The 27985-nt window shown below is 32.8% G+C and overlaps 1 protein-coding gene across 1 annotated transcript in view; it reads left to right on the forward strand.

Moving 5' to 3' along the window:
• Window positions 1–498: 498 nt before the first annotated feature.
• Window positions 499–27985, forward strand: part of LOC129217508 (tudor domain-containing 6-like) — a 58768-nt gene continuing 31281 nt past the window's right edge. Inside the window, exons 1-10 of the mRNA XM_054851823.1 lie at window positions 499–513; window positions 2718–2982; window positions 3074–3161; window positions 5912–6011; window positions 9244–9303; window positions 13014–13127; window positions 13954–14116; window positions 14270–14354; window positions 16762–16950; window positions 24274–27811. Of these exons, the coding sequence (XP_054707798.1) occupies window positions 499–513; window positions 2718–2982; window positions 3074–3161; window positions 5912–6011; window positions 9244–9303; window positions 13014–13127; window positions 13954–14116; window positions 14270–14354; window positions 16762–16950; window positions 24274–27811 (4617 nt within the window). The remainder of the gene's footprint in view (window positions 514–2717; window positions 2983–3073; window positions 3162–5911; window positions 6012–9243; window positions 9304–13013; window positions 13128–13953; window positions 14117–14269; window positions 14355–16761; window positions 16951–24273; window positions 27812–27985) is intronic.

Raw genomic sequence — 27985 nt, forward strand, 5'->3', positions numbered from 1 at the left:
TTTGCCACGGAGCTACCAGGAGATTACATCATCTCCGCTCGTGCTCTGACGTCACATCCTTCTTCCTGACGAAACACGTCGTTCGTAGTCGTTCTGATGTTTATACGTAGATTCTCCCGTACGCGAATTGAAACAAGCGTCCTTTAAGGGACAAGATTAACTGCCTTTTCATTATTAAAGAAATACAAGTGAGTAAAAACATTTACACTTAGTTTTCAAAATGAATTGTTGAGAATATTTCTCAAATAGACATTTTTGGCTATCAGTAAGGTGTTTATCAGTCTATGTATGTCCGTTTCTATGTGGCGTTCTACAGGCTAAACGCCTTGACCAATTTTGGTAATTCTTACGCAATCAATTTGTCTTAACCTTGGGAGTGTCACTAAACACATGACAGTAATCAAAATTCTCCATATAAACAACCAGTTTCCATTTTGTTAGTTCTGGATCGTGTCGCACGCAGTCACGGTGTCCCTCACTACCTGCATGCGACACAGCATGAGGCAAATGCAGGTAGCTTTCACTGCCTGAATTTTTTGTTTACTAGCGTCTACTAAATTGGGCCTCAGTGGCTGAGTGGTCTAAGCGATTGCTTCTCACATTTGAGGCGGTAGATTGGACTTCCACCCTCGCTCCGTATGTACTTTCCCCTCATTTGTTTTTGTCGTGATTCAGGGGACTGAGTTTCGGTGCGTGTACTTTCGCGTCAGGCCTTTTTAGTTTTACGAGAAAGATTTGACTGACGATGTTTTCTAGCTCGCATCATAAGAGTTATACAGGCTGTTTATATGGCTGTGCTGTGGTTGACTTAGTTCTCGCATTTTTGCTAAAGGTCAAGCACATGTAGCTTTAAGCCGAGTTAGGTCTCTAGAAGGACTAATTATCTGTAGTTTAAACCACCACAAGTTACTTAATAAACCTCACGATACAAACTCTCTCTATGAAATGACAAGATTCCAAGTCTTATAATCATAATGACAAACTCAATGAAAATTAACTAAAAAGTGTAAAATAAAAATATTTATTAAATAAAAACAAAAAACCCGACTGCGTAAAATCCAAAAAAAAACTAAAAAGAAAAATGTATAAGCCCAGTAGTTTAGAATGCTATTAAGTACTACTGAATAACTGCACCATTGAAATAGTTTTACATTCGTACACAGATAAGACATATCATAAATTCAAAATCAGAATGGAAGGATCAACAGTCGGGCCCTTCCTTTTTGAATCAAGGAACCCCGTAAAATTTGAATGGGTCCCGACTGTTGATCCTTCTATTCTGTTTTTGAATTTATGATATGTCTTATCTGTGTACGAATATAAAACTGTTTCAAAGGTGCAGTTATTCAGTAGTACTTAATAGCATTCTAAACTACTGGGCTTATACATTTTTCTTTTTAGTTTTTTTAATTTTTACCAGTCGGGTTTTTTGTTTTTATTTAATAAATATTTTTTTGAAAATATATCTTTAGTTCAATAATTTTACACAACTTAAAATGTTTAAAATACTGCATTTTATACAAACATACAATGGATTTCAAGTAGAGCAAAGAAAGGAAACCATTATCATTGGTAACGTAAATCAGGGAAATTTGGTGAACTTAATCAGGGAAAAGTCAGGCACCTTTTTTTATCAAATTTCCTGTCGCCACCCTGCTGAGGCTGGACACTACTCTTAAGAGGGCAGCATTTTTCATAGACTCAAGCTGCAATCTTGGCAATTTTCTCGCTTTCGCTCAGCCATTGCTTTTTTGTTGAAGATGTAATCCCCCCCCCCCTCCAATGCTAAATCACTGCTGGTTGGAGGATAGTTCTTCGATGGATCCCCAGTTATTGCAACATTAAATTGCAGTGTTTCTAAATTGGAGCAGCCGATTTTCTCATTCACCTTTCACCAATTTTGTACTCGGGTTAAAAAGACAATGAAGGAGATCTTGCAGCAAGAATTTACACAAGTTTCAAACGGTAAAAAATGGAAGGACCTGCTCCTTTCTCCTGTTCCACCGGGCTTATCTCAAGCAATTTTTGTTGCAATTTTAGATTAACAGGTCATGATTTTTTCTATGGACACCCGCACTGTATCAGTGTTAGTAAATAATAGCTCTTTTGTGCTCCCAGGACGAAGTAATGAGCCTTCTACATTTGACGAGGTGCTGTGCACTATCTAGTTCCAGTAATTTTATCCAGGACAATTTCACCATTGGATTGCTAGGAGGCTTATAGCGGATAACGTCACGACCTTATGACATAGGAGAAAAAAGAAACATTTTTTTTTCTCCTCTTGCTCTTTCATTTACATTATAATGACTGCCAAGTTCTAATACCAGCCATGTCAAGTGCTTGACTCCTTTCCTCAGTTTGAAATAAAATTGATGCACCATTAAAATCAACAGCTTGAAGGCTCTCAGATATTCAAGATGGGTTTCAAGTGAAATTGGAAAAATAACTGTAAAGATAGTGAGAATGAGTTCAAAACAAAACAATAACAACACAGCAGGTCTCACTCAAAGCAATAAATTTTGATGAACGACTTTAGAAATGGAACCTGGAAGACTGTCTTGTTATAACTGTCTGTATAAACATCCAGAAAATTCTAATTTTAGATTAAGACTGATTTCAATGCAGTGACTAGTAAAGATGTGGTGTTCATTATGAATATGTTTTCATTGTATTTGTTGATTTATTTTTAATTTTAAGGGGTTTTTTTCCTTTTTTAGGTTAAGTCATTAAAAATCATTACTGGTGGAGATGGACGAAAAGTAACTGTCATTCCAGATAAGACAGAGAGCCAAGATGAGCACCACATTGAAAGAAATAGAAATCTTTCTAACAGAAGTGGCTACAGGGAGCAGAGCTTCTGTAACCAAAGTTCTTACCATTCTGAGAGTATTGCAAATAGTAAGGACTTAAGTATTCCTGAAAAGCCAGAACTAATTCCTAATCCTTACAGACAATGTTTATTCTGCAAAAAAGAAGGCAAGTTATTTTCATTTTGAAATTTATATTTAAATTATTTTCACATCCATTGTATTGGGTTATTTTTGAAGATATTCTTTAATCAATCTAGCATTTCTCTCTTGTGGAAACTGCAAGAAACCATATTGTTCTCAAGAATGTCAGGTTCAAGATTGGTTGAAACACAAGACTATGTGTCAGCAGTTGTGAGTATTTTTTTTTTGAGCATCATGAATTGCTTTTATCCTTATTTGAACGTAGTTGATGTTCCTTTGATTTTTCAGATAACTATGATGACGAGAATAAGTCTAGCTCGTTGTTTTTATTATTTACTAGCTGCGTTACCAGGCTTTGCACGGTCTACCTCTAAAAAAAAAATTATGTTAAGTGATGTGTGTTGAATAATCAGGCTTCAATTCGAGAAAAGAAAAAAAAAAATACTGTAAAATTTCCTATCAAAATTATCATTCTTAAGGAAAGAAAACGGCAAATCAAAAAATTCCGGAACAAATTAAACGCAACTTTCCTGATTATCTTCTGACGGCAGTACAAAAAGAAAAGAAAAAGGATAAATCGCCAAACAATAATTTACCTCAAAACAAAAGCAAAATTTTACATAGTCACAGCCGAGAAAAAAAAAGTGGCAACCTTCTGAATAGTTTTGTTCAAGCTAATTTAAAATGAGATCGTTCAAACGATAATTTTCCCATATGAAAATGCTGTTTCATTTTAGACTTAAGAATCAAATGCTTTTAACTTTTTTCCCGGTGATTTTACTGCCTTGTTTTTTTTTTTTTAATTCAAAAGAAAAAAATCTATTTCAGAGACATTTTTCGCTGGCTTTCCAATGGGACCTGAATCAAGAAAATCAGATAATTATTTCAAATGGAAAGAACCGTTAATGCCATTTTCAGGCCCTACAATTAAAGTTTGACTGTTTTGGTACTTTTTTAGCATTGTAAAATGTCCCTACAATTCTTTTCTGGTGTCTAAGTACCTCCCTGTCGAATTTGGAGATCTGACGTAAACTAGATTTGTATAAAGAACATATATACACACATATAGTGTTCACATTTTTTTCAAAAAGGGGCAGGGTAAATTTCTCAGAGAGGGCATTTTCCATGGAAAAAGAGGCACTTTTCGGGAAGTAAAAAGGCACGCAGGGTAACCCAGCAGGAGGTCAACACAAGGGGTGCCCCCCCCCCAAGAGCAAGGATGCATCCCCCTCCAAAATCACGAAGAACCCCCCCCCCCCCCCCGGCCAAAAAAGAACGGGAGCTTCTAAAAATTCCCGATTCAGCAAATTTTTTGACAATAATGCAACCTACTTTTTTTCTTTTTAAATAACACTTAATGACCCCCTATTAGATCTAGGTGTGAGTGCATGGTCGTATTTTATAATTAGGTCATATTTACGTTGAAAAAATTGCGAATTTCTTCTTCCTAAACAATCGGGTTTGGAGTGAACCTGAAGACACTTTTGTGACATATTTTAAACCATGTACTACTATGTGTATTATAGTCATTAAATTAAAAGGAAGAAACTCACAGGAGTATACTCATAATTTTCAAATTTAGATTAGAATTATATATCTAGTGATCTGGTTTAATCAAATTGTCTTGGAAATTAATAGCTGATTCCCTTATGCATCACATCAATATAGGAACATCACTTAAGTTATCAGTTCTTAAAAAAAAGGGGGCAGGGCGCCGCGCCCTTTGAAAAACGCATAACGGGAACACTACACACATATGTACCCACCTTTATACACATATTTTTGGTTTTATTTCTATAGATTAAGAGAGACTAAATTTTGTTAATCATTGTCACAAATCGTCTGCGTTCATTCAAGGCTTAACTAAAGCTGATTTTACTTTGAAAAAAAGGGTTTATTTTGTGTAAATTTTCACGTTTTCAGGAAAACCTATTTTGTGTAATTTAAATGGCAGAACGTCATCCAAATACAAAATTTGCAGATTGCTAATTTTGATTACTAAGATTGATGAGGAATAAAAATGCCCTAACAGTATATGCTGCAAATATAAAATTTGTCACAAGTGTGTGGGACCAAATTGGCCTTAATAACCACATCTTTATTACTGTCCTGTCATAATATGCCAGGTGCAAATTTCTTTAACATTTCCATTCCATTTCATTTGTAGAAACAAGACACAGAACAAGTAGGGTCCTATAAATTTTCGATTGAGAAAAACACAATTTGAATTTAAAACGTAAAAACTCAATTCAAAGGGCAGGATGCTAGATTATTTTTTTTTTTTTGTATTTGTTTGCAGTTAATTAACTTTAGAATTTGAGTCAATCTTTCAAATTAAATTTTTACTGTTTTCTAAACCTTTCTCTCATAATCTGCTTTGAGCTAGACCTGAAAATGGAAATTTTTAGTTAATCTCCTGTTGCTGATTTGACATTTTTTGTTAAGTATCCTCTTTTTATTAGTAGAGCTACTTTAATCTTTTAACTTTTTTTTTTTTTGGGATGAAATAAAATGCAATCTCCAGTCACTTGCTGAAAGGTATTGTGTGAGTGAGGAAAAGAAATGGCATATCCCATTGCAGAAATGTCCGATGCTGCAAAGATTCGCTGATTCCTGATGAAGCCTTCAGACTATTTCTTCACGGAGGGGGATGGGGGGGGGGGAGAATAATCTTTTGGGAGAAAAAATTAAAATAGTGCTGTGGCATATGATCCATGGGTTATGTGTTACTTCGTTTTACTAAGCATTTTATGTAACATACAGCATACCTATACATGGAATAAGAAATTCATGTCTGTATTGGAACAGTGCAAAGAGGGATAATTTAATCTCAGATGCACATGTATTAAAGCTTAAAATAAGAGTTTTAGACAACTATGTTATGTTTAATAGAATGCAATTATCATTGATATAGTGCCATGACAATATGATACATTTTCTTCTTGATATTTCTTTTCAAGCTCAAAGATCCACAGTGGTGAGCGAAAAAAAGCCAATCAATCTCAACCTCAACAAGACAGCAGTTATGTTTCAGAAGGCAGTAGTTCTGAATATGAAATGGTAAGTAAATTTTGTACTGTCTTTCTGTTTAGTGTCACTTTAAACTAAGAAACTAAGAGGAATCTGTTATCATCACCCTCTCAGAGCTAAGCTTATAATTTGAATTCATGTCAGAAACTAAATATTGTTTAGGTCAGCGGTTCTCAAACTGGGTGCTGCTTCACCTTGAGTTACCGTAGGAAGAGGCAAAGGGTGACACGAAGTTTTCATGCTATCAATGTAATAATATAGGTGCGCCGAATAGCATGTATACCAGAAAGACCATCCAGCACCCAATTTTTTGTATGTTGTAGCATAACAAAAATCCACTAAATTGTGACTTCATCAACATCAGAAAGCTTAACTGATAATAGAGAGTAATCAAAAAACATATTTTAATTCCCAGACAACAGTGTAGTAAAAGTTGTACGGAAGAGTCATGTCCAAGTTACCTGATCTTATTTTACAGTAAGTTTTGATTCTTTATCATTCACTGTGTTTTAATGGTATAAAAAAAGTTGTTAGTCGTTCTTGAAGCCCAATTTATCTTTCGTTGGACAAAACCTAACCTGGCAGCATTGTGAAGGCTACGCAGATCCTATGCAGAGCATTGCGATGCTGTCGAGTTAATATTGCCCCAACTATAGTTGACAAATTGAAAAGGAAAATGTTCTATATGTACTGTCACTTTTTCCTGTGATAAGATAGCTCAGAAAAGTAGATTGCAGCTCATTAAGGCCATGGGTAGCCTTATTGATTTTCTGGTGTCCTTATAATATGATACCAGAGTATCGGATGGAGGATATGATCCATATGTGCACGAACTGTGGACAGAAGTTCAAAAAAAAAAAAAAAAAAAACACAAAATTACAAATTATCAGTTGTCTTGAATATGATGACTTTCTCTTTTTAATTGAACTAAACGTGGAATTTTTGGCAATGTTTTGAAGGTTATCAAATGTGATTGAATGTGTTTTTATATTGATATTAAAAAATAAATAATTTGATAGTATTCTTTAACTTTTTTTTTTCGGCTTCCACTCTGCGTGAAGTAATCCATGCTCAGTGTTGGCTGCAATATCGACCCATGTTCTTAAAAAGATCAAGTCCCCTTTCTTTGTCAAAATATCTCAAAAAACACAGGTATTTTTTCCCTAAGTAGTTTATGAATATGCAAAAGCTGGAGCCAATTCAATCATAAACGTGAGAGGTATTAAGTTACAAACCTTAGAAAGACCTTATTTGGCGAACTTACTTTACATAATAGATATAGACTAGGGTGCCGTGAGAACATTCTAATTCTTCAAAGGGTGCCGCAAATCAAAAAAGTTTGAGAACCCCTGGTCTAGGTATTATTTTTTCATTTTATCTGTAATACCTTCCCAAGTAGCATCAACTCATCGGATTTTGCTCGGCCAATCATCGCCTCCTCCTAATCTCATCCCGTAACACACGCTGATATCGTTGCGAGCAGAATCTGAGAACCGGTTTTCGATTAACTGTTTTTTATCAGAAAACTATATCCTTACGATCAAATTTTCCGATTAAAATTTGCCGGTCTAAATTTCATCGGAAAAAGAGATCGTAAAGATCAAATTTTCCGATTAACATTTGCCGAGCTACATTTCATCAGGAAAAAGAGATCGTAGCGATCAAACTTTCCGATGAGAATATGCCGAGTTACATTTCATCGGAAAAAAAATAGGTCGTTTAAATTTTCCTATTAAAATTTTCCCAATCCAAAATTTTTTGGAAATCTCCAAACTGTTAAAGTAGGATAAGTTTTATTATTCGAATATCTGACGATTGATCAAAAGTAAGGCTATACGGATCAACATTCAGAGTTGAGAATCGGAGGAAAAATTACTGAGACTTTGACTTCGAATCCGACTCCTGGATTTTGGAAAGGTTTACTCTGACTTGCTGCAAAATTCAACTTCAACTCCATTATTCCGAACCCGATTACCTCACTGGAATTGCTATCTCCAAAACAATTCTACTCGGTTCAATTTGACTCCCAAAATTACCGACTCCGACTCAGTTTGCCGGCAAAATGATTGACTCCGAATCTTCACTAGCTGGCACCACAAGCGCATTCCACTGAATAAAATTCTCACTTTCCGTTCAGAAATCTGTCATGGCCTTGACCCCCGATAGCTGGCGACACAAATGATTTCCCATTTGACACATTATTTTCCTCCTTGGTTAGGACATTGGTTAGCATACAAAGCTCGTACTCCAAAGGTTGAGGGTTTGATTCCCAGTCAAAGCAATTTAGGTTAAACTCATGAATCACGTTCATCAAAAGTAATAAAATTAGAAATTAAATAGGTAAGAAATTAAGTAAACATGTTATTAAAAAAATTAAAGACATCATCCGAAAATACACCTTCTGAAAGTTTTCAAGATGGTGGAAGGGTCACGTGATCATCCAAGATGGCAGACCCCCTTCCCACTGTTGAGTTGTTTTCCTCCTGCTTGTCCCTATGTCGCGGCTGTTACTACTTCTCATTGTATTTTCATCCAAAATTCATCGCCTCGGAACAGCACTGCTCGTATATTGCTCCAAATCTCATCGTATTTTTATCCAAAACTCATCGCGTTGGAACAGCACTGCTCGTATATTGCTTCAAATCTCATCAGTATAGGGAGCAAAATTCATCGGATTTCGATTATCAGATCCTACTATTGCCGATGAGACATATTGGTGCAATTTCCGATGAGAACTCATCGGAATCCGATCATCGGCCGATCAAAGTTTGATCGGATTTCGATGAATGGCCGATGATTGACCGATGAGTTGATGCTACTCGAGTTGTCATTACCTTCTTAAATTATGCTAGAACTAAGCCTTTAACTTGAGTTTTTACCTTTTTTTTAAAACTAAATATTTTCATCCACATCTTTTAGAAATTACTTCCATTTCTTCTTTGTAATAACCCCCTCTATATTATATTGGTTATAACAGTGGTCTTTATTGTATTCACTCATTTGTTTTCTAAGCAGCAAACAACAAATCAGCACTTGAACCCCTTCACTACTCTTTGTGTAAGCCCAATTAACATTTTTCATTTAATTCTTTTTAAAATGTCTTTTCTATTACATTTCAATCAGAAACAAAGAATTTCTGGTGTATTAAATAGGAATCTAAACCGAACTTTAGAACTGATCTCTAAGATCAGAAATAATCTTATAGTAGTTAAGTTCAGTGATGTAGTACATTTAAAAATTAATTTGCTTTTTCTTTCTCTAGGGAGCAAGTAAGCCTCATCAAATTGAAATGTTGCGTTTATCACCATCTAAAAAAGAACTGGTAATTAATAAGTCTTATTACCTCTTTTCGTGGAAGAGTGCCTTATGTAAAATTTATGTGTTCTTTATACTGGAAAATGTGGAAGTTATGTGTTAGTTTTTTGCTTTTAATTTAATATTCAGTATTGTATGATATAACTTTGCTCTATAGCTGAAAGAGAAGTATGCGAAAGTAAAAGTAAATTCCTTTTTAATTTTGAAAAAGCATTGTTTTTATCGGTTTTTTTAGTAACTGAATTTGAAAAAGGAAAGGACAAAAAATGCATGTCTCATGGAACCCCTGAGAGAGCTTTCGTGGAACCCGGGGGTTCCACAGAACACAATTTAAGAAACGATGATCTACTGTATGAAATATATTATGTTTATAAATGTAAAGTAAATTAATAACTACAAATTTTTGAAGATTTTAAATAAATAAAAAAAAATCTGATTTATAAATTTAAAAAAAATCCGACTTTTTTGATTTTTAAAAAAACATCAAAAAAAAAAAAAAATGAACCCTGGATTTATGGTCTTAAATCAGGAATTGTGTTCTAAATATATGTCTTATAATATTTTTTATCTAACTTTTCATAAATTGGTCCTTAAAAGTTCTTAAAAGGTACCAGAAAACTTTTTGGGCTAAAAAATTGCAACCCTGAATACCAATTAATGATGTGCTAATTATTCATGTTTTAATTTTTTTATGTTTGGCTGATCAAACAATTTCATTAAGAAGATGTTGAAACAAAATGCTTAAAATAAATTATTGCATTTATTAGAACGTACCTAGTATCAGTTTATTGTTTATCTACTGGTTGTTATTTAAAACTGATTTAACAAACTATCAAAAAAAAAAAAAAAAAAAAACATTGAAAGTTGTAACACTTCATTATTTACATGTAAATGTTGATTTTTATTTATAATAGGTTAAGATTTGTCATTTGGTTGATCCTTCAAAGTTCTGGGTTCACTCTAAAGAAGCTGTTCAAAGTTTGCTAAAGCTAGAGAGAGAAATGAATTTTATTACCAATAAAATAAGGGTTTCTCCTGTTGTTGGCATGGTGTGTTGTGTTCAAGAAAATGCTAAATTTTTTCGGGTAAAAATTTTGGAGGTATGTTGCTTTTTATTTGTAAATAATAGCTTTTTATTTGTTTTAAATATTATTTATTTCTTAATAATAATTACTAATTACTTATTGATTTAAAATTTGACTTCAAAAAGTGTATGTTTTGTTATTTTCGAAAATATCTGATGTTTTGATACCTATCTAATATTTTCAAACATCACAAACTGAATTGTAGCTGCATTCTTAGATCGATATTTTTTCCCTTTTGTATTCTTGTTATTTTATATATAGACTTAAAATTAATGTTTCTTTCATTATTTACATACAGTCGACTATCAATAACTGGAAGCCTTATGACTCGAATATTCCTTTGTTTTCATTTGGGCCCAAAATAATTTAATGTTTCCAGCAAAGTTGTCTCTCACTTGAATGTACTCCATGTTTCCTTGCATCTCCTATTTGCCCAACCTCAATTTTCAAATGCCGTGACTTTTGCTAAAATGTGTATTTTTCGGAGACATGTCAGTTCCCAAATACGTGCTTCGCCAAAAATTTCTTGCCTTGTTAAAATTTAAATCGGTTTGCTTCTTGTGAAGCTTTCAATTATTTTTGAGGTTGGTTGGTATTGTTTCATAACTATCGTAAGTCGGCTTATTTTATCCTTTTTCCAACAACTTATTTAATTCTTAACTTGATTTTAGTGATTGGGTGTAATCAACCAAGAAAATAGGATTAAGAACCCTTAGTCTCGAAGTTTGAGCAATAAAGCAATTACTCAAAACACAAATGGCATTACACAATGGCTCTTTATTAGGGAATTATAACGGAATGCTTCAATTCTCCGAAAATATCAGCATCAACATGCAACTGCCCTAGTGTAATACTGAGATATGGTAAAAATTTCTCTTGATAAAAACTCAATGGAAAATCATAATAAATTCTGCACTCTAAAATGAGAAATGTGCAAGGGAAAATGAAATTAGAGTGCAAAAACTAGAATTTATCATACCACTATAAAACTAGATAAAGTATGAAGTACTACTCTATATATTGATATAGAAATTTCAAGATGACTTGAACATGAGCAGCAAGAAGTGCATCTGTAGAAATATTGAATTAATTTTCAATTTTTGGAACATGCAATGCAATAGAAAATCTCAAATTCGGACTTTTTTTTTCCAATTATGATTTTATTTTTGAATATTTTTTTTCCGAAAAAAAGAGGGGGGGGGGGGGTAAAAAGCATCCTTGTAAATTTGTATTTTAACCCTGTCTTATCTATTGATTACCTATTTCTTTTTTTTTGCTGGCATATTTGTTTATTTATTATTGGAATTTATTATTATACTAGAGGACTCGACAGACGTAGTACTGTTCAAGCTATATAGTTTTATTAACTTTTTTCACTCGTACTTGATGGTTTGTTCCTTCAGCCATACTCAAAGGGTAAGAAGCGTCCTCAAATATTAAGTGTAAAAAACTAACTACCCACCTAAAACAAATGAGGAAATCCACTGCAACATCCCCCATATGAAAAAATAAAACAATTGATGGATATAATTTTAAAAAATGATAAAGGTAAAAACAGTTCTCTGAATAAGCGAAAATCACTCATCTCCCCCTCCTGATGTAAAATAAACACATTCATCAACTAAAATGACTAAACACTCTTTATAAACAAAAAACCATTCGTTGCATTTGAAATATAACAAACAAAAAATACAATAAATTACATTAACAGTAGCTTTAAAATGCAAACAATTGATCACACAACTCTTTATATGTCCAAAGTTTATATCCAAAGTCGCCAACTCCGACCGATTAGCGGTCCGATCTTTTGAACAAAAACTTTTAAAACTTCATATATTGCCTAATTTGTTCTATCCACCAAAGATAAAGATCTTCCACTGCACTGATTTTTTGTATACAGAACTACCTTGTCGTAATTTATCTAAACAAAAATAAAATTTATTTTTTCTTTAAATTCCATCAACTTTTCATGTAATAATGTACTGATTAGTTTGATAATCCTTAAAGTATTCTTGACATTGGTGCCAAAACTAGCTGAGAAACAAATGTTGCTAGGTACGGTACTTTCTGATCATTTGGTTAGGAAAACCTAAAGCACCGATCTGGTTACATAGTTCAATTACGACGACAGAACACACGTTTTGCGTGAACCTTCCAGTACTTTACTTCAAAATATATCACGGGACCTAAAATTGTTGCTTTCAAGAAATGAAGGCTTCACTCTCTCTCTCTACATTTTATATATTCTCAATTGACATATCACAGTAGGAAATTTTAGTACAAAAAGCAGAGCTGGCTTTCTTATTGTCCTTTGGCAATGGGTTAAATATTTATTTCGGTTCTCACTCAACAATAGGTTAAAATAAATATTAATCATTTAAGAGATAGAACCATCCAATGTTGAACTTAATTAACAAAAAAGTTTCCGATTCGATCCATCTCGCTTCTGACCCATGCTTTGCCACAACTTAAACACACACAAAAAATTTGATCAAAATTGATCCAGCTGTTTAAAAGCCTTATGATGACAAACATTCGCAGAGACGATTTTTATATTTTAAGATATAAGTAAGTTTGCATTAACTATACAAAACTATTTCTGGTATTTTTAAAAATTTTATTGTTATTTTAGGTGTCAAACAGAGAAGCAGTAGTTGTGTATTACCTAGATTATGGAAAGAAGAGTACATTATCAGTACAAAACCTTTTTAAAATGCCTCTAAATTTTTTCCAGTATCCTGCTCAGGTAAGTCTTTTTTATAACTTTCGTTAAATTCCTCATAACTTAGTTTTAAAAATGTGTTTTTTTATTTACTTATTTTTTATAGTTACAACATTATTAAGAAATTCAAATATTTTCATTTAGAACAGAATTTAAATTACAGTTTGCCGTTCCTAATTAATTTATATATATAAATATGACGTACAATGTAGAACTTACTTAGACTCATTTAAACGGTTCTCGAATCGTATGAGTATTTTCTGATATGCAATATCTTAGTTTTAAGGTATTTTTGATTTATACTTCAAGTTGCCATAATCATTGAAGTATGCATGTTAGTGTGGTTTTGTTGTGACACTGTGAGCCATCTAACAATAGTCGCAATCTGCAATGCTTTACTGAGAAATGTTAAATTTTATTATTGATAATTATTGAACTATCTATAGATCTTCTGTTTGCAAATTTCATTTTTCTGTGTTTATCAGTGTTGAAAAGTTGTTAGGAGAGGGGGGAGGTAAAATTTGCTAATGCAGGGGTGCTTATGTTCTAGTTACACAATAGAATATTCTAGTATTGCCATTGTACTTTTTAGTTTCTGATGTTTTCTTTTTTTCATTACACCAAATTTTTGGTTATTATGTCAGTAGTTTTTAATATTGCAATTTAGTAAAATGCGATCTCATTGCATCCAATATGGAATTCAGATTTTTTGCCTTTCCGATGGTTACTACCCTTTGTTTCGACAAATAAATAAAATTTCTTTTTCTTAAAATCGCAGATTAAAAATATTTTTTACTGAATCTGTATGAAATGTGAATTAAAAGATTTTGTGATTGTTATTTCAATTTAGGCTATTTGCTGTAAGCTAGTTGATAGTGCTGAATTAGAAAATATCACATGGACTTCTGAAGACACTGCATCTTTCAAAGTTCATACAGAAACCAAGTACTACAAAGCTCATGTTTTAAGAAGTAAAGATGACACGTATGAAGTTTCATTATTAAATGAAGATGGTGAGATTGCTGTTTTTAACATTGCTATTTCATTATTAGTATTATTATTATTCAAACAAAATGCAAGTATGTTAATGCAAAAACTTGTGAATATTGTACTGGCAAGAACTGTTTTCTTCATCCAGTTTTCATATTAAAATTTTTCTGTTTTAGGCCTGTCTTTATTCTCCATTCTTATGGCTGAACGGAATGCAGTATCTTGTATTACACCAGATGCCCCATCCTCTGACCTTGAAATGTATGTTTTTATTATTTTATTCCTTAAAAAAACAGAAGTTATGCTAGTTGCTTTACTATTAGTTGTATTTGTTTTAAAATTTTATGTAATATTCAGTTGCATATTGAGTGTTCCAAATGATTAGAACCAAAAGAATGCATACCTTCCTGTGACTGTTGTAAACATTTTTCTTTTTTCTTCTTTTTTATTCATAATACAACTTTCTTGTAAAGATAAAGCCGGTTAAGAAAAATCTCAAGTGAAGGTTCTAGATATGTTTAATATATGACCCTCCTGTTTAATGCTAATGTCTATACGGAGATTCTATTCCAGCCGTTGTTAAATAGCCTGTGTCATGTAGCCCAACATGTCACTTATTCTTAGTTTTACTTGCTTTAAGTTCTGTGGGAACAGCATTAGCACATGGCTTTGACACTCTGGAGGACCAAAAAAGTAATGGCAGGTAATTTTTTCCTTACAGCTAAACAAACCTAGCATAAAGTAGATTCTCTTTATGATAATAATATCTTCGTGTGAATGGGACAAAAGTTCTTTGTTGCGAACAAGTTTGGAACTGCTTTGCTAACTAAAATAACAGCTTGTCCCCAACAAAAAATCTTGTGGGGGGAAATCGTCCTAAATGCTCTGTACAACAGTTTGTTGGTACTTTTTATAGAACACATAGTACAGTAGAGCCTCTCAATAAGGGACACCTATAGGACCAGACAACTTGTCCCTTAAATAGAGGTGTCCCTTCTTCGGAGGTAGATGAATTCATATATGCTAATAAACTTAAATTAAAAACAATAAGATTAATTATTGAAAAATTTTCTCATATATATATATATATATATATATATATATATATATATATATATATATATATATATACTAAATAAAATTCAGAACCATTCAAGCTAGAAAACAAATTTAGTATTAAAATTGTATCAAACTTTGTATATAAAAGTTTTGTAACTGATTTTCATTAATTGCAGTTTTGAATTAATGTGTTACATGAATTTGTTGAATGTCATTTAATTTACAGTGCAAAAAACAGTGTGATCATATTTCAAGTTTTCCATACAAAGCTTGACATGAGCACACAATATCTTAGGGGTGAGCTCCTAAAAAAATGAAAAAAAGAGAGAGAGAGGAAAAAGCATGAATGTAGGTCTCTGAATGGGTTTTAGGATACTTATTTGTTTATTTGCAGGTTAATGTCAAGACAAACTTTTACCAGTTTTTGTTAGAACAAAATGAGAACCTTGAATTTCAATAAATTCAATATTTCTAATTTTTCTTTTATACCTTTTTTTTTCAATGTTTCTCTTTGACTGTCCCTTAGAGTGTCCCTTAATGAAAGGGAAATACATGGATGTCTCTATTCAATTTCTATCATATTCAATTTCTATGTTCCCTATTCAACAAATTCATGTAACACATTAATTCAAAACTGCAACTAATGAAAATCAGTTACAAAACTTTTATATACAAAGTTTGATACAATTTTAATACTAAATTTGTTTTCTAGCTTGAATGGTTCTGAATTTTACCTATTCAAAGGGACTGGGACCAGAGAAGTCCCTTAAGCAGAGGTGCCCCTTAAAGGAGGTACTACTGTAGTTTGCTGTTAAGTTTGCGTACCTGCCTAGTCTTCTGTATTTTGCAATTATCTCCCGACTACTTGTATTTTTATTGATTTTTCATAGTTTAAACCCCCTCTCCCCCCCCCAAAAAAAAAGAAAAAAAATCTTCATTTAGCATAAATATTTCTCTTATTGCTCAAAGACGGCATAACAGCTCAGCAGTTGCAATAAAATAGCCCTTTAAGCAAAAAACCGTATGTTTAGGAAAGATGCCAACATCAAATATGTGCTACTCCAAAAACTGCACGTTTTGTTTCAGATTTCAATCTTTTTGCATCCTGCAAGTTTTTCAATTAGTTTTACAGCTATAAAGTAATTTGATATGTACTGGCACCCATAGTTTTGAATTTTGATGAAATTTGGCATTTACGCTCTTTTTATGTTTTTAAGATAGAATGCAGAATATTTATGCTTAAGCTCAAGCGATTTAGGTTTTACAGCTTGTTAAAAGTTTTTGCAATTTCATTACTTTCTCTTTGTTGTTCCTTGACCTGTGGCTTGTCAATGGTGCAGGATTAGGAGTGGTGGGAAAAAAAGGGTGCTCTAAAATGCTCTGTTTCTGTTTCCATTTTGGAGTGAGAACCTTAACTGTTGTTTTAGTATATAAGGTATTGTAAGAAGAATGTACAAATTATTTAAATGCTTTAAGAATCTAAATATTAAAATGTTTTAAAATTGGTCATTCGGTGATAAAATATTGAAATTTCTTTAGCTTATTTTATATTAGAAATTATTATAATTAACATCCATTTTCTTTATAATTCCTCTTTTTTCTCTTTTAGAAATTGTAACCAGCTTACTTCTGTAGTCTCTGACATAAAGGTAGGAATGAAGATTAGTATCTTACCTTTATCCTACAACAGTAACAAGTTTTTTGCATATGTTTTAATTAATGAAGAAGATGATTCTGCTAACATATATAAAGTTGAGAATCTGCTGTCATCACTTAAAACAGAAGATGCAACCATGAGGTAACTGATTTTTCCTTCCTCCATATCCATTGTAATTGTTTTATATTTATCCGAACCTCTAAATGAATGTCAAGGACCATATTTGTTATCATAAGCTTAACCCCTTCAGCACCAGGGACATACTTACCAGCTGTAATTCAATTAATATTGACTCTACCACTGTTAATTCTGATTTCACCCTCTGGGTACTCCAATAGTCTTTGTGCTCTGTTCACCAATGTAGCTATTGATTTCTCAAATATTAAATTTTGGGCAGTAAAAGTAGTTCCGTCCAGAACTAAACAAGCCTACTTTCCTGATGTACCAACATAGACTTTCAGTATCAAATCAATGTTCTCGAAATTAGCTAAGACAGCAACTTACGTTAAATATACCTTTTTAACATTTTAAGCTGATTTCTAATAACAAAATATGCCTCTCTCATCTGATGAAAAAGATATATAAAATGTAAACAAACAAACAAATTAAGTAATAGTACATTTTAAACAATGCAGCTAATATATTTTTTCCCATAAAAAAATCTTGATTGCATTCAAGAAGAAGGGGGGAAAATAACAATAAAAAGTTCATTTAAAAAATGTTATACAAATACAATACAAATGTGATGACCAGCAACAGGCTCTGGGCCTAGCTACGCTGGTCCTAGTCAATTTATTAGTCCTCAATGAAGATCAATAGTCCTCTTAAAGCTATCCACCCCCTTGCTCAGTACTGCCTCTTCCGGTAAGCTGTTCCAAGTGCCCACAACCCTTCTAAAGTAGTAGTTTTTCCTGATTTCCAGGTTAGCCTGAGATTTAAATAGCTTAAAACAATGACTATCGTCCTGCTTTCTGTGCAAAAATTTAATCCATTAACATCTTTCATTTTGATAAATTTAAACAACTGAATCATTAAGTCTGGTATCATAGTCTAAATCTGAAAGCCCTCTTTCTAGTAGTCCCTTATGCTCTTTCTTCTTGGTTTTATAAAGCACCTCAAATTTTATTTACCCCCTGTTGCCAAAAAAATTAAAAAATAAATAAGTATTCTTTAGAAAATAAATAAAAATTAACATTATGTCCTCTTAAATAGTGTTCATCAAAAGAATAAATAATCTTCACAAATCTTCCATTCTGTTAAAAAATAAAGCACTCCAAATTTCCTTTATTTGCCATCACCAAAAATAGAATAAACAAATCAAAACTTTAGAATGAAAAATTAAAATTAAAAAAAAAGTATCGACAATCAGTATTTTAAAGTAAAAACCAAGACTACAGAGTATGAAAGTTTAAATTTCCAGAGTCAGATTCGGAATTGATCATTTTCCCTTGAAGTCTGCAACTCTACCAGTATTTGCAGAGTCAGAGTAGAAAGCTCTAAAATTCCTAGTGTTGGATTCAGAGTCAAGAGTTTATCATTATTTTCTGATGACTCCACAGCTTTGGTAAAATCAAATGCATTTTGAATTGATTTCATTTCTAATTGGTCATATATGTTGTATCTGACTTGCACTATTGTTAAATCTACAGAATACTGTATTTTGATTTTTATTGATAGTTTTTTTTCTACTTCTTGAAACCAAAAATTGTACATATTCAGATTCTGCACAATATTTTCAATTTTTTAGTATCAAAAATAATTTTTGCGCTGTCGTTAGTATTAAATTTTTTTAAATTGTTAAAAATCCTTTAAATAACGGAATTAAAAAAAACTGCTTTGTTTATCTTCCTCATTAAAAGCTTTTTCCAACGAAGTTTGTGAAGCAAATCTGCCTTTAAATTCGACATCAATATTGACCTTAAGTTTTTTTATAGGCACTAGTATAGGTTTTTTGAACTGTTAAATTTGAACAAAAATTTGTTCAAATCGAAAAATAGTTTTTGAACATTTGTTCTTCATCATCATCAAGAACTTTTCCCAACATAGTTTATTTAAAGCAAATCTGTCTCTCAATTAGGATCTATATTTGCCTTAAATTTCCCTTTAAACCCTAATGCCAAGTTTTTTTTTAAAAACATGCTGTATAGGAGTAAATACCAGGGCTACTTGTGCTATTCTTTTACCCTGAAATATAGAGGTTCACCTACATTGTGTGCTGGTTATCTCCAAATTTTTAATTTTTGCTCATATATATTGTTAGGCATAAATGCCTGTTAATAACAACAGTAAATAATCCTATCTCATCACCTCACAACACCAAAAGTAAAAGAATGTTTTTCCTTACTTATAATGTATTACCAATCATTCTGCATGACTGGGGTAAAAGAATCTTATCAGCACTTATTCACATTGGTCGAATCGACCGAATGTTTGTTTCACTTTTGTTCACCTTTGGCGGGAACTCCGTTGTGGATGACGTCATAGATGCTTCTAGAAGGAATCTGATGGCACGTGTGCTTAACGATAGCAGTGATGTGTCCGTTCACGTGACTCTGATATGCTAATGACCCGGGGGGGGGGGGGGTATTTAAACTGCTCGCGGCTTTAGTTCTCTCTCTTTTTGATCATCTCTCGTCGTGGTAGGCGGTCGCTCGTTCGGCATTCGAACTTGCTTATTCGTGCCGTTCGCCCTTTATTAGAAATGATTAGCTGGACTTAGCTTATTTCCCAATGGGTCTACTTCATCAAAGTTTTTAGTCAATAGTCATGCAGTTTGCGTTGCACTGTTAGTTATCTCATGCAGAAGTAGCATGTGGAGAGATTATGTTGTTAGTGTTTATTTTTATCATTTACAGCATGTTTTTAACTATTTACATTATCGTTTAAATAAACTTCATGAAAGTTAGAAATAGTTTGTCAAGTTCTTATTTCCGAACTCACTCTGCTAGTATCAAAGAAACATTGGGGAGATATTATTAGATTAGAAATTCTCCCCAACATATATATATATATATATATATATATATCCCTTTGTTTCCCACTGCCTCAAATGTCCTTAAAAATAGAACTGTATGACATCTTTTTTTTTTTTTTTTGAATTTTGAGAAAAAATTGAAGCAAAGCTAATCTGATGTTTATGTGCACAGTTTTGGGAAAAATAATGTGGAAATTGTATTTTCAATTGAGGGCAGAAAATAGATTCCTTTTGAAATATTTGTTTTGCTGTATATAACTTATGTCTGTATTTTATTGCTTAAATTTCACTGTATTTTTAATATTATCTGATGGCAAAATATTCCTTTTTTAAATTTAAGGAAAACATTCCATATTTCAGGATTTTGAAAATCGGGGTCCAATAATCTTTATTTATTTATCCTACATATGCAATTTCTCCTGTAATCAGTGAAATTCCAAGAAATTCAGTTTTCTGATTAGTGGAATACAGGATACTTATTCCACTAATCTAACTTATGTCTGTATTTTTATAGTGCCTAGAAAGAGTAGTGTGCCGATCGACGGGGAAAAAGTGAGGTCAGATCTGAGGAAAAACCAGATGGCGCTGCGCTCGAGGTGTACGTTATGCTCCTCAATCAGACTCGTTTTAAATCAGCGATTGCATGCTCATTTCGCAGTTTAAAAGCCCCGTTTTTCGGATTGAACTTATTTCTGCGCAAAAGACAAATTCTGTAATAAGTGCTAATTGTTACATGGGTGTTCATTTATTTTTTGAAGAATATAAAATTACCTTATGCTAATTTATCTTCAATGAAAATAGTAGACTATAAGGGGCCATTCATTAAATATGTAAGGGCCCCGAGGGGGAGGGGTTGGAAAAGCCTCTACGTACCTTTGGGGGGTGGGGGTTGGTCAAACTCATTCTTACGTAATATTTTCCAAGTCAGTATTTCACATTAGAAATTGCGCGGTCAACAAGTGATTTGGCAGGGATTATGTTCCATTTGCGTATGGAAGGTAAGAAATGTGTTAGGATAAGATGTTTTTTTATTTTTTTTACAAAGAATGAATAGTGTAAAATATAATAAAAGAGTCACATTATGTATGGCATGTTTTATTTTTAATTAATATTACATCAAAAAAAAATGTCGAAAAAACATTCAGTTTACATTCTAACTTTTCAGTAACTATTTCTTTACGCAAAAAGTTAAATTTAAATAATGATTCCAGTGATGTAACGATTCCAAGATTTGTTATTTTCTCATTTTGAAACATGAAATGGAATCTTACATAAGAATGGGGGGGTGGGGGTGAAAAATTTTACGTACCCTTACATGGGGGGAGGGGGATCACAAATTGCCAAAATCATCCTTACGTAATTAATGAATGGCGCCTAAGTATTCAATAACTGCGCGTCTCTTATTTCTCTACTAATAATAAAGCTGAAAGACTCTCTGTCCGGATTTCTGTCTGGATCTCTGTGACGCGGACAGCGCCTAGACCGTTCGGCCGATTTTCATGAAATTTGATACAAAGTTAGTTTGTAGCATGGGGGCGTGCACCTTGAAGCGATTTTAAATTCGATTTTGTTCTTTTTTTATTGAGCAATCACGATTGCTTATTGTTCTCATTTGACCGTCTTTGATGTTCCGTGCCTTTTCCAACTGCCACCTGCAGGCGCGGCTCCGTCCTCCGGTAGCCGCTCCTGGTAGGTGGCGTCCATGTCCTAGACACATGCACGCTCATACACATATGTACTCACACACATACACACACGCCAACGTGCATACACACAGGTCTACGCACACTCAAAAGCCTACACATACACAACTAATACACACGTCTCCGTTCAACAGGAGGGTAGACTTGGAGGGACAAGAGCCGTGTCTAGAAACAAGTGAGTAGAGTAGTAACCAATGAGTAGGGTCCTGTCGTAACTCATGATTGCGAAAAACATAATTTGAATTCAAAATTTAAGAATTCAAATTAATTTTTTCAATTTTAAGAGCAGTTTCCGGAGCAAAATTAGTAAATCACGAAATTATAATGACGTGGAACCGTAACGTGGGAAGAGCGAATGAACATAGCCAATTGGCGAGAAATTCATCATCCATTATTTGTACATTTACAAGCTAATCAAATGACCTTTTAATTTTCTCCTCCGGGCAAAGTCCTGCGGGTACCGCTATTTTCAAAATAAAACTGCTTCGAAATTCTTAAGCTAATTAAAATTATCAGGGCTTCTCAGTCTGAGTCGAAGAGTCGGAGTCGCTCGAAAACCTACCGACTCCGACCTGTTTTTTTTTCTGTGAGAAATTGGTACCTGCAATCCCTCGCCAAGTGTTTAAATTTTCCACTTTTCTTAAAATTTCGGGAGACTTAACTACCTTTTATCTCGATAACGGGATAACGGGGGACGATAACAAAAATAATTATCAATTTCGTACAGGATTTTAAAAGGCTAAAATTAAAAAAAAATTTCTTTTTAAATATAACTTACGTGCTCGTTGATTCCGTTTGTCCAAAAGTCGAATGGTCGGTCGCTAACAGTTACCAGGCGTAGCGTTGCTGGAGATTTCCAACCTATTCTCCAGACCTATAGACTGTAGAGGTGATACTACCATATACCGTGCCCAAGTTGGGCTCTTTCTCATTTAGGGGCCTCAATGACTCAGGAGTCGCTCCATTCTGCTTTAAATTCATGCTCGGGCTACATGAATGGGGCTTGAGTCTCCCAAGTGGCATTAAAAACAACAACAAACTGCGCCCTAAGCCATCTCGATTGATAATACATTTCTCTTAAAATATAAGTATAAATTTTCAGTCAATTGTGTAAAATTTTGTTTTGAAAATATCCTTCTCTTTGTGTCTACTTCAATAATGATCTTTTTATCGTCAATATTATTTTCCACATAATTTTCATTATATACAAAAACTACAATATTTGGAGATTTTTTAAATTTCATACAAACCCAATATTCGTTAGGCAAATTAATATGAACAATTTCATTTATAATAGATTTATATGTGCTTATTTCTGTTTCATCTGTGGAAAGATCAAGTTTTATTTTTTTCAAACAAGGAACATTTTTCTTAACTGCATAATTCCTGATGGACCTTTTCTTTGGTAATTTTTTAGTAAAGTATGTTAGCAGACTTGGGAAAATTGTCGGAATTGCCGCATCTTTAAAAAAGTTTTTCCCCGAGGAATCAAAACTTCCTCACCATTTATAATATGCTTAAAATGCGTTTCAATAAAATGTTTGTCGAAATGCAGAGCACCGATTGAGCAATATTTATCAAAAACTTTATCTAACCTGGGAATTAACGAGTTCCACTTTAGTTTTTCTTCATCTGCTGGAGCTTTAAAAAGCGTAACTTTTTCCTTGCATGTTTTGTACCCACTTTTGCACCGTGGTACGAAACAAGATGAAGCTTTATTTCTTCCAATGTTCAACTTTGATGTCTCGATTAAAAGCCTTAAACGCTGTTTCATGAAATATTCACGAAATAAAGGTAAAAAAGAGAAACGCGGAACTAAATTGTAACAAAATTCCGCGTCTACTAATGTAAACACCGCGAAATTGAACGTACATCTCGACCGCACTGCCATGTAGAGGTTTTCATACAATTTGTCTTCAAGAATCGTGGGGGAAAAAGCGCCGGTCGGCACACTACTCTTTCGAGGCACTGGAGTATTTTATTGCTTAAATTTCACTGTATTTTTAATATTATCTGATGGCAAGATATCCCTTTTTTAAATTTAAGGAAAACATTCCATATTTCAGGATTTTGAAAATCGGGGTCCGGTAATCTTTATTTATCCTACATATGCGATTTGTCCTGTAATCAGTGAAATTCCAAGAAATTCAGCTTTCTGATTAGTGGAATACAGGATACAAAAAACTCACGCTTGTAAAAAGTAACTTCATATTTTTACTCAGCATCTTTTCTAATGTTTATTTAAGAAATAGTAAGTAATATAGAAAACCAGAGATTGCTACTCAATTTCAGAAATGCTGTAAAATAACAAAAGCCTACTTTTCCTTATAAAAGCAAAAGAATACAACCTTTTTGTTATTAGTCAATCAGCTGTCTTTATACATGCTGTCAAAAAATCAGATTTTTTTTGTTTCCGACTTTTTTTATGTTTTCATTCAAAGCTTAATTTGAAAGTATAAATACACAATATGCCCCTTAAAAATTTAGTAAATCATTCAGAATAAAAAAAAAAAATCCAAAGCTCAATCATTGTTCAATAAATAATATGATGAGACAATAAATGATTTTCTTTTAAAACATGATTGCCTAGAGTTAAAAAATTAAAACATTTTCAGCTAACTAGCAGACTTGCAGTCCTGCAAAAAAACTTAATTTCTCTAGCAATCGCACATATGTTGTCCTTCTAACACTCTTCTGTATAAATGTTTGAAACATTAATCAGTTTATCCTCTTTCAGGCTCTATATTCTATTTATAAAACTTATTGAAATTTATTTGTTGTTTTTAGCATTGAAGAAATGGATTATGCTGCTGGATATTCTCCGCAATATAACAGTTGGTATCGTTGTGTTGTGCTGCAGCGAAAGCAAAATAAATTCCTTGTACGATATGTTGATTTCGGTAATGAAGAAGAAGTAGAAAAAGTTAGGCTACTAACTCCTGAATTATTGGGCATAAAATCATATCTTGTCAGCTGTGATAAACCAGAACACATGTCAATCAAAGAAGTTGAAGAATATTTTAAAGAAGCCAAAGAAGCCAAAATGACAGTAAAGTTCATTCATAATAATTCAGTTGAGCTTAATTTTGATCACAAAGGTAGCACACAGACTATTCTCTGTTATCCATGGTTTCGAGGTATTAAGTCTTTAGAAACTACTTTCAAAGCTTCCGGAAGTTCTGATTCTAAAAAGCTGGGAAGTTCATCAAACTTAAATCAGTTTCAACCTGAAGCTGGAAACAGATTGGATTCTGAAGTGGACACAGGAAAAATAATGAGGCAAAAATCATTAGAGGTTAAACAGAAATATAAAGTTAAAGTTGTATTCGTCAAATCACTTTATGAACTCTTTGTTCAACTTGTTGATGATGAAATCCCTGTCAATACTTTCCATGAGAAGCTTAATACTTATTGCAATTCTGTAAATGATAAATATGTGCCAAACAAAAATGAACTAATTTGCTGTAAATACAGTGAAGATGGTGTGTGGTATCGTGGACAAATAATGGAGGAGAACTCCAACAATTTTAACGTCTTCTTCATTGATTTTGGGAATACTGAATTAGTTCCAAAGAGTGACATTCGTTTTCTGTCTGAAGAATTTAGGTGTCCCAAGTTTAGTATTTGTGTATCTTTACAAATTAAAATAAGCAAAGAAAACATTCAAACTGTCATTGATAAGTTGTCACAAAATGATTGGGATATGGAAGTCCTAGACAATAAAGAAAAATATTATGAAGTTATATTTTCGCAAGGGAGCAGATCTTTGGATTCTTTGTTAGGGAAGGATGTCATTATAGCAACAAATGATGCTCCAAAGGTTGAAAAATTACCACCCGAAGAAATCGTTAAAGTTTCTGTATGTTATAAAACAGATCAGAAAGTATTTGTTCAAAAAATTGATGATGTAGAAAGAATTGCACATTTAATTAATACTTTGCATACAATAAATATGCCACGATTGAATAAAAAGCCCATGAAGGGCAACATATATGGTGCCCTTTTTGATGATGGTTCATGGTACCGTGTTAAGGTTATTCAAGAAAATGCCAATGATTCTTATGAAGTGGACTTTATTGATTTTGGAAACTCTAAAGTACTGTCAGTTAATGATATGAGAGAATTACCAAGTAACTTGCTTGAAATGCCTCCCTTTTGTAGACCAGTTTTAGCTCATAATGTTGATGTGTCTGCTATAAATTTGAACACGCCATATTCTGTACAAGTTGTTAAAGAAAGAAATGGGCTGCAGGAAGTGAAATTTTTGGACATAACTCCGACTAAAGAAACAGTGCCATCTGGAGCTATGAGTAATTCAAGTATAACTGAAAAAAGTGAAGACAAAAAAGATGAAATTATCAAGTTTTCTTCTCTCAAAAAACGTTTGTTACCTAGGGAAACACTCACAGAAATTTTAATTAGTCACGCTGAAGATGATTTATTTTATGTTCAAAAGCTTTCAGATGAATCTGAACTTTTAAAACTTAGAGAAATACTCAAAAATGCTGGTGACTTAAAATGCTTATCGCATTTACCTGATGTTAATGATGTCATTCTTGCAAAATTTTCTATTGATAATCAATGGTATCGAGGATTTATTAAAAAAGTTGAACCCAATAAGTGTGAAGTTCAGTTTTTTGATTATGGAAATTCTGAATCGGTTAAGTTGAGCGACATGAAAGTGCCTTCCAAAGACTGTTATAGTTTTCCAGCATTTGCAATACCAGTTAAGTTTAAAGATTTGGAATCTGTTCTGAAACGTGTAGCCAGTAATGAGCTTTCGTTTTCTATTATAGCTCTTGAAAAGCAACAAAATGTCTTTGTTGTAGACATCAAAACTCCTGGTGTAACTTCTATTGAATCGCGCTCATTAAAAAAAAGTCCGGTTGAAATAAAAATTAGTTTTAGAGAAGATACTCTAGCGTATGTTCAGAAAGTTTCTGACTATGAAGATTTGCAAAAGGTAATGATCGGTTTACAAAACTCAGAGGTAAAGAAACTGAATCACCTGCCAAAAGTGGGTGAATTGATTCGTGTGAAATATGTGGATGGCTTCTGGTATAGAGGATTAATCAAATCAAATGCTGCTGAATTATATAAAGTGTTTTTTGTTGACTACGGTAACACAGATAATGTTAAGCTAGAAGATATTTGTCTGTTACCTGAAGAAGGTACCCCATGTCCAATGTTTAGTATTCCTGTCAGAGTTCAAAATTTAGAAGATATCCCTAAAGATATTGATTTGGAAGCGGTGTTTACAGCTGTATTAACTGATGAAATAATTGATAATATTCAGGCTGTTAAAATTTATCCTTTATATGAACCTATTCTCGAATCAGCTTTACATCCCACAGTTTTACAAATTGAGGAAATGTGTGAAGTTGTGATTCATCATTTTGATGAAAAATATTATTTTGCTCAACGGGTTTGTGATCTGATTAAAATTAAAGAAATGAATCACTTATTAAAGAATGCAGAACATCAGATGATCTACCATACACCTAGCAACAACGAAGTTTTACTTGTTTGTGGAAAAGACAAGTTATGGCACCGATGTGTAATAAGGAATGTAAATGATAAGCAAGATAGGTATACAGTTTTATGTTTTGATTCTGGTGTTACTGAAGAAGTTTCCAAGTCGAGCATTTTCTATTTACCTAAATCATGCGTAAAATTTCCAGTGTTTACAATAAAACTTTCATTAGAGGAAGTACAGACTGTAAATTTAGGGCAACGTTATTGCATTGAAGCTGTCAGAAAAACTGCAGACTGTATATACATTGTAAAAATATTTCGCCCTATTACTTTAAAATCCCTTAAACGAGAAAAACTCCCCCTACAAACAAAGTGCGCTGTTATTATGTGTCATATAGAGCAAGATGTTGTGTTTTTACAAAATTTAGATAATCAAAAATTGATTGTTGAGTTACAAGAGGAGCTAGTTAAATGTTCTGTTGCTAAAAGTATGTCACGTAAACCTGTTGTTGGTGAATTAATTTGTGCAAAATGCAGTATGGATAATTCATGGTATCGAGGCTGTGTGGAAGAAATATTACCTAATGATGTTTATAAAATTCTTTTCATTGACTATGGTAATACTGAAGAAGTTAATAAACGAAGCATACAGTGCCTACCGACGAACTTAGCTACTTATCCATCATTTTGCATTCCAGTAAAAGTATTGAACAAAGACATTTTGACTAAGCCTTTACAGTGTGATCAGGTTTATTCTGTGATTGCTGAAACTGAACCTCATGAAGGTGTGCAAAATGTCAGATTTGTGCTTGAAACTGAAAATATACCTCAAGGAGAAAACATAAGTGGGGTAACTATTTTGACATAAATTTATGTTTTGTATTGTTTTGCATGTGAATATTCTATACTTATATAATGTGATGATAAAGTGTTTATAATGATGAAAACAAATTTATATTTAATAAAAACATTTAATTGACAATGAAAAATAGCAAAGTATGAACTTGCAAAATTTAAAAAACAA

This window comes from Uloborus diversus, chromosome 1 (assembly GCF_026930045.1).
Source record: "Uloborus diversus isolate 005 chromosome 1, Udiv.v.3.1, whole genome shotgun sequence".
Lineage (NCBI taxonomy): Eukaryota > Metazoa > Arthropoda > Arachnida > Araneae > Uloboridae > Uloborus > Uloborus diversus.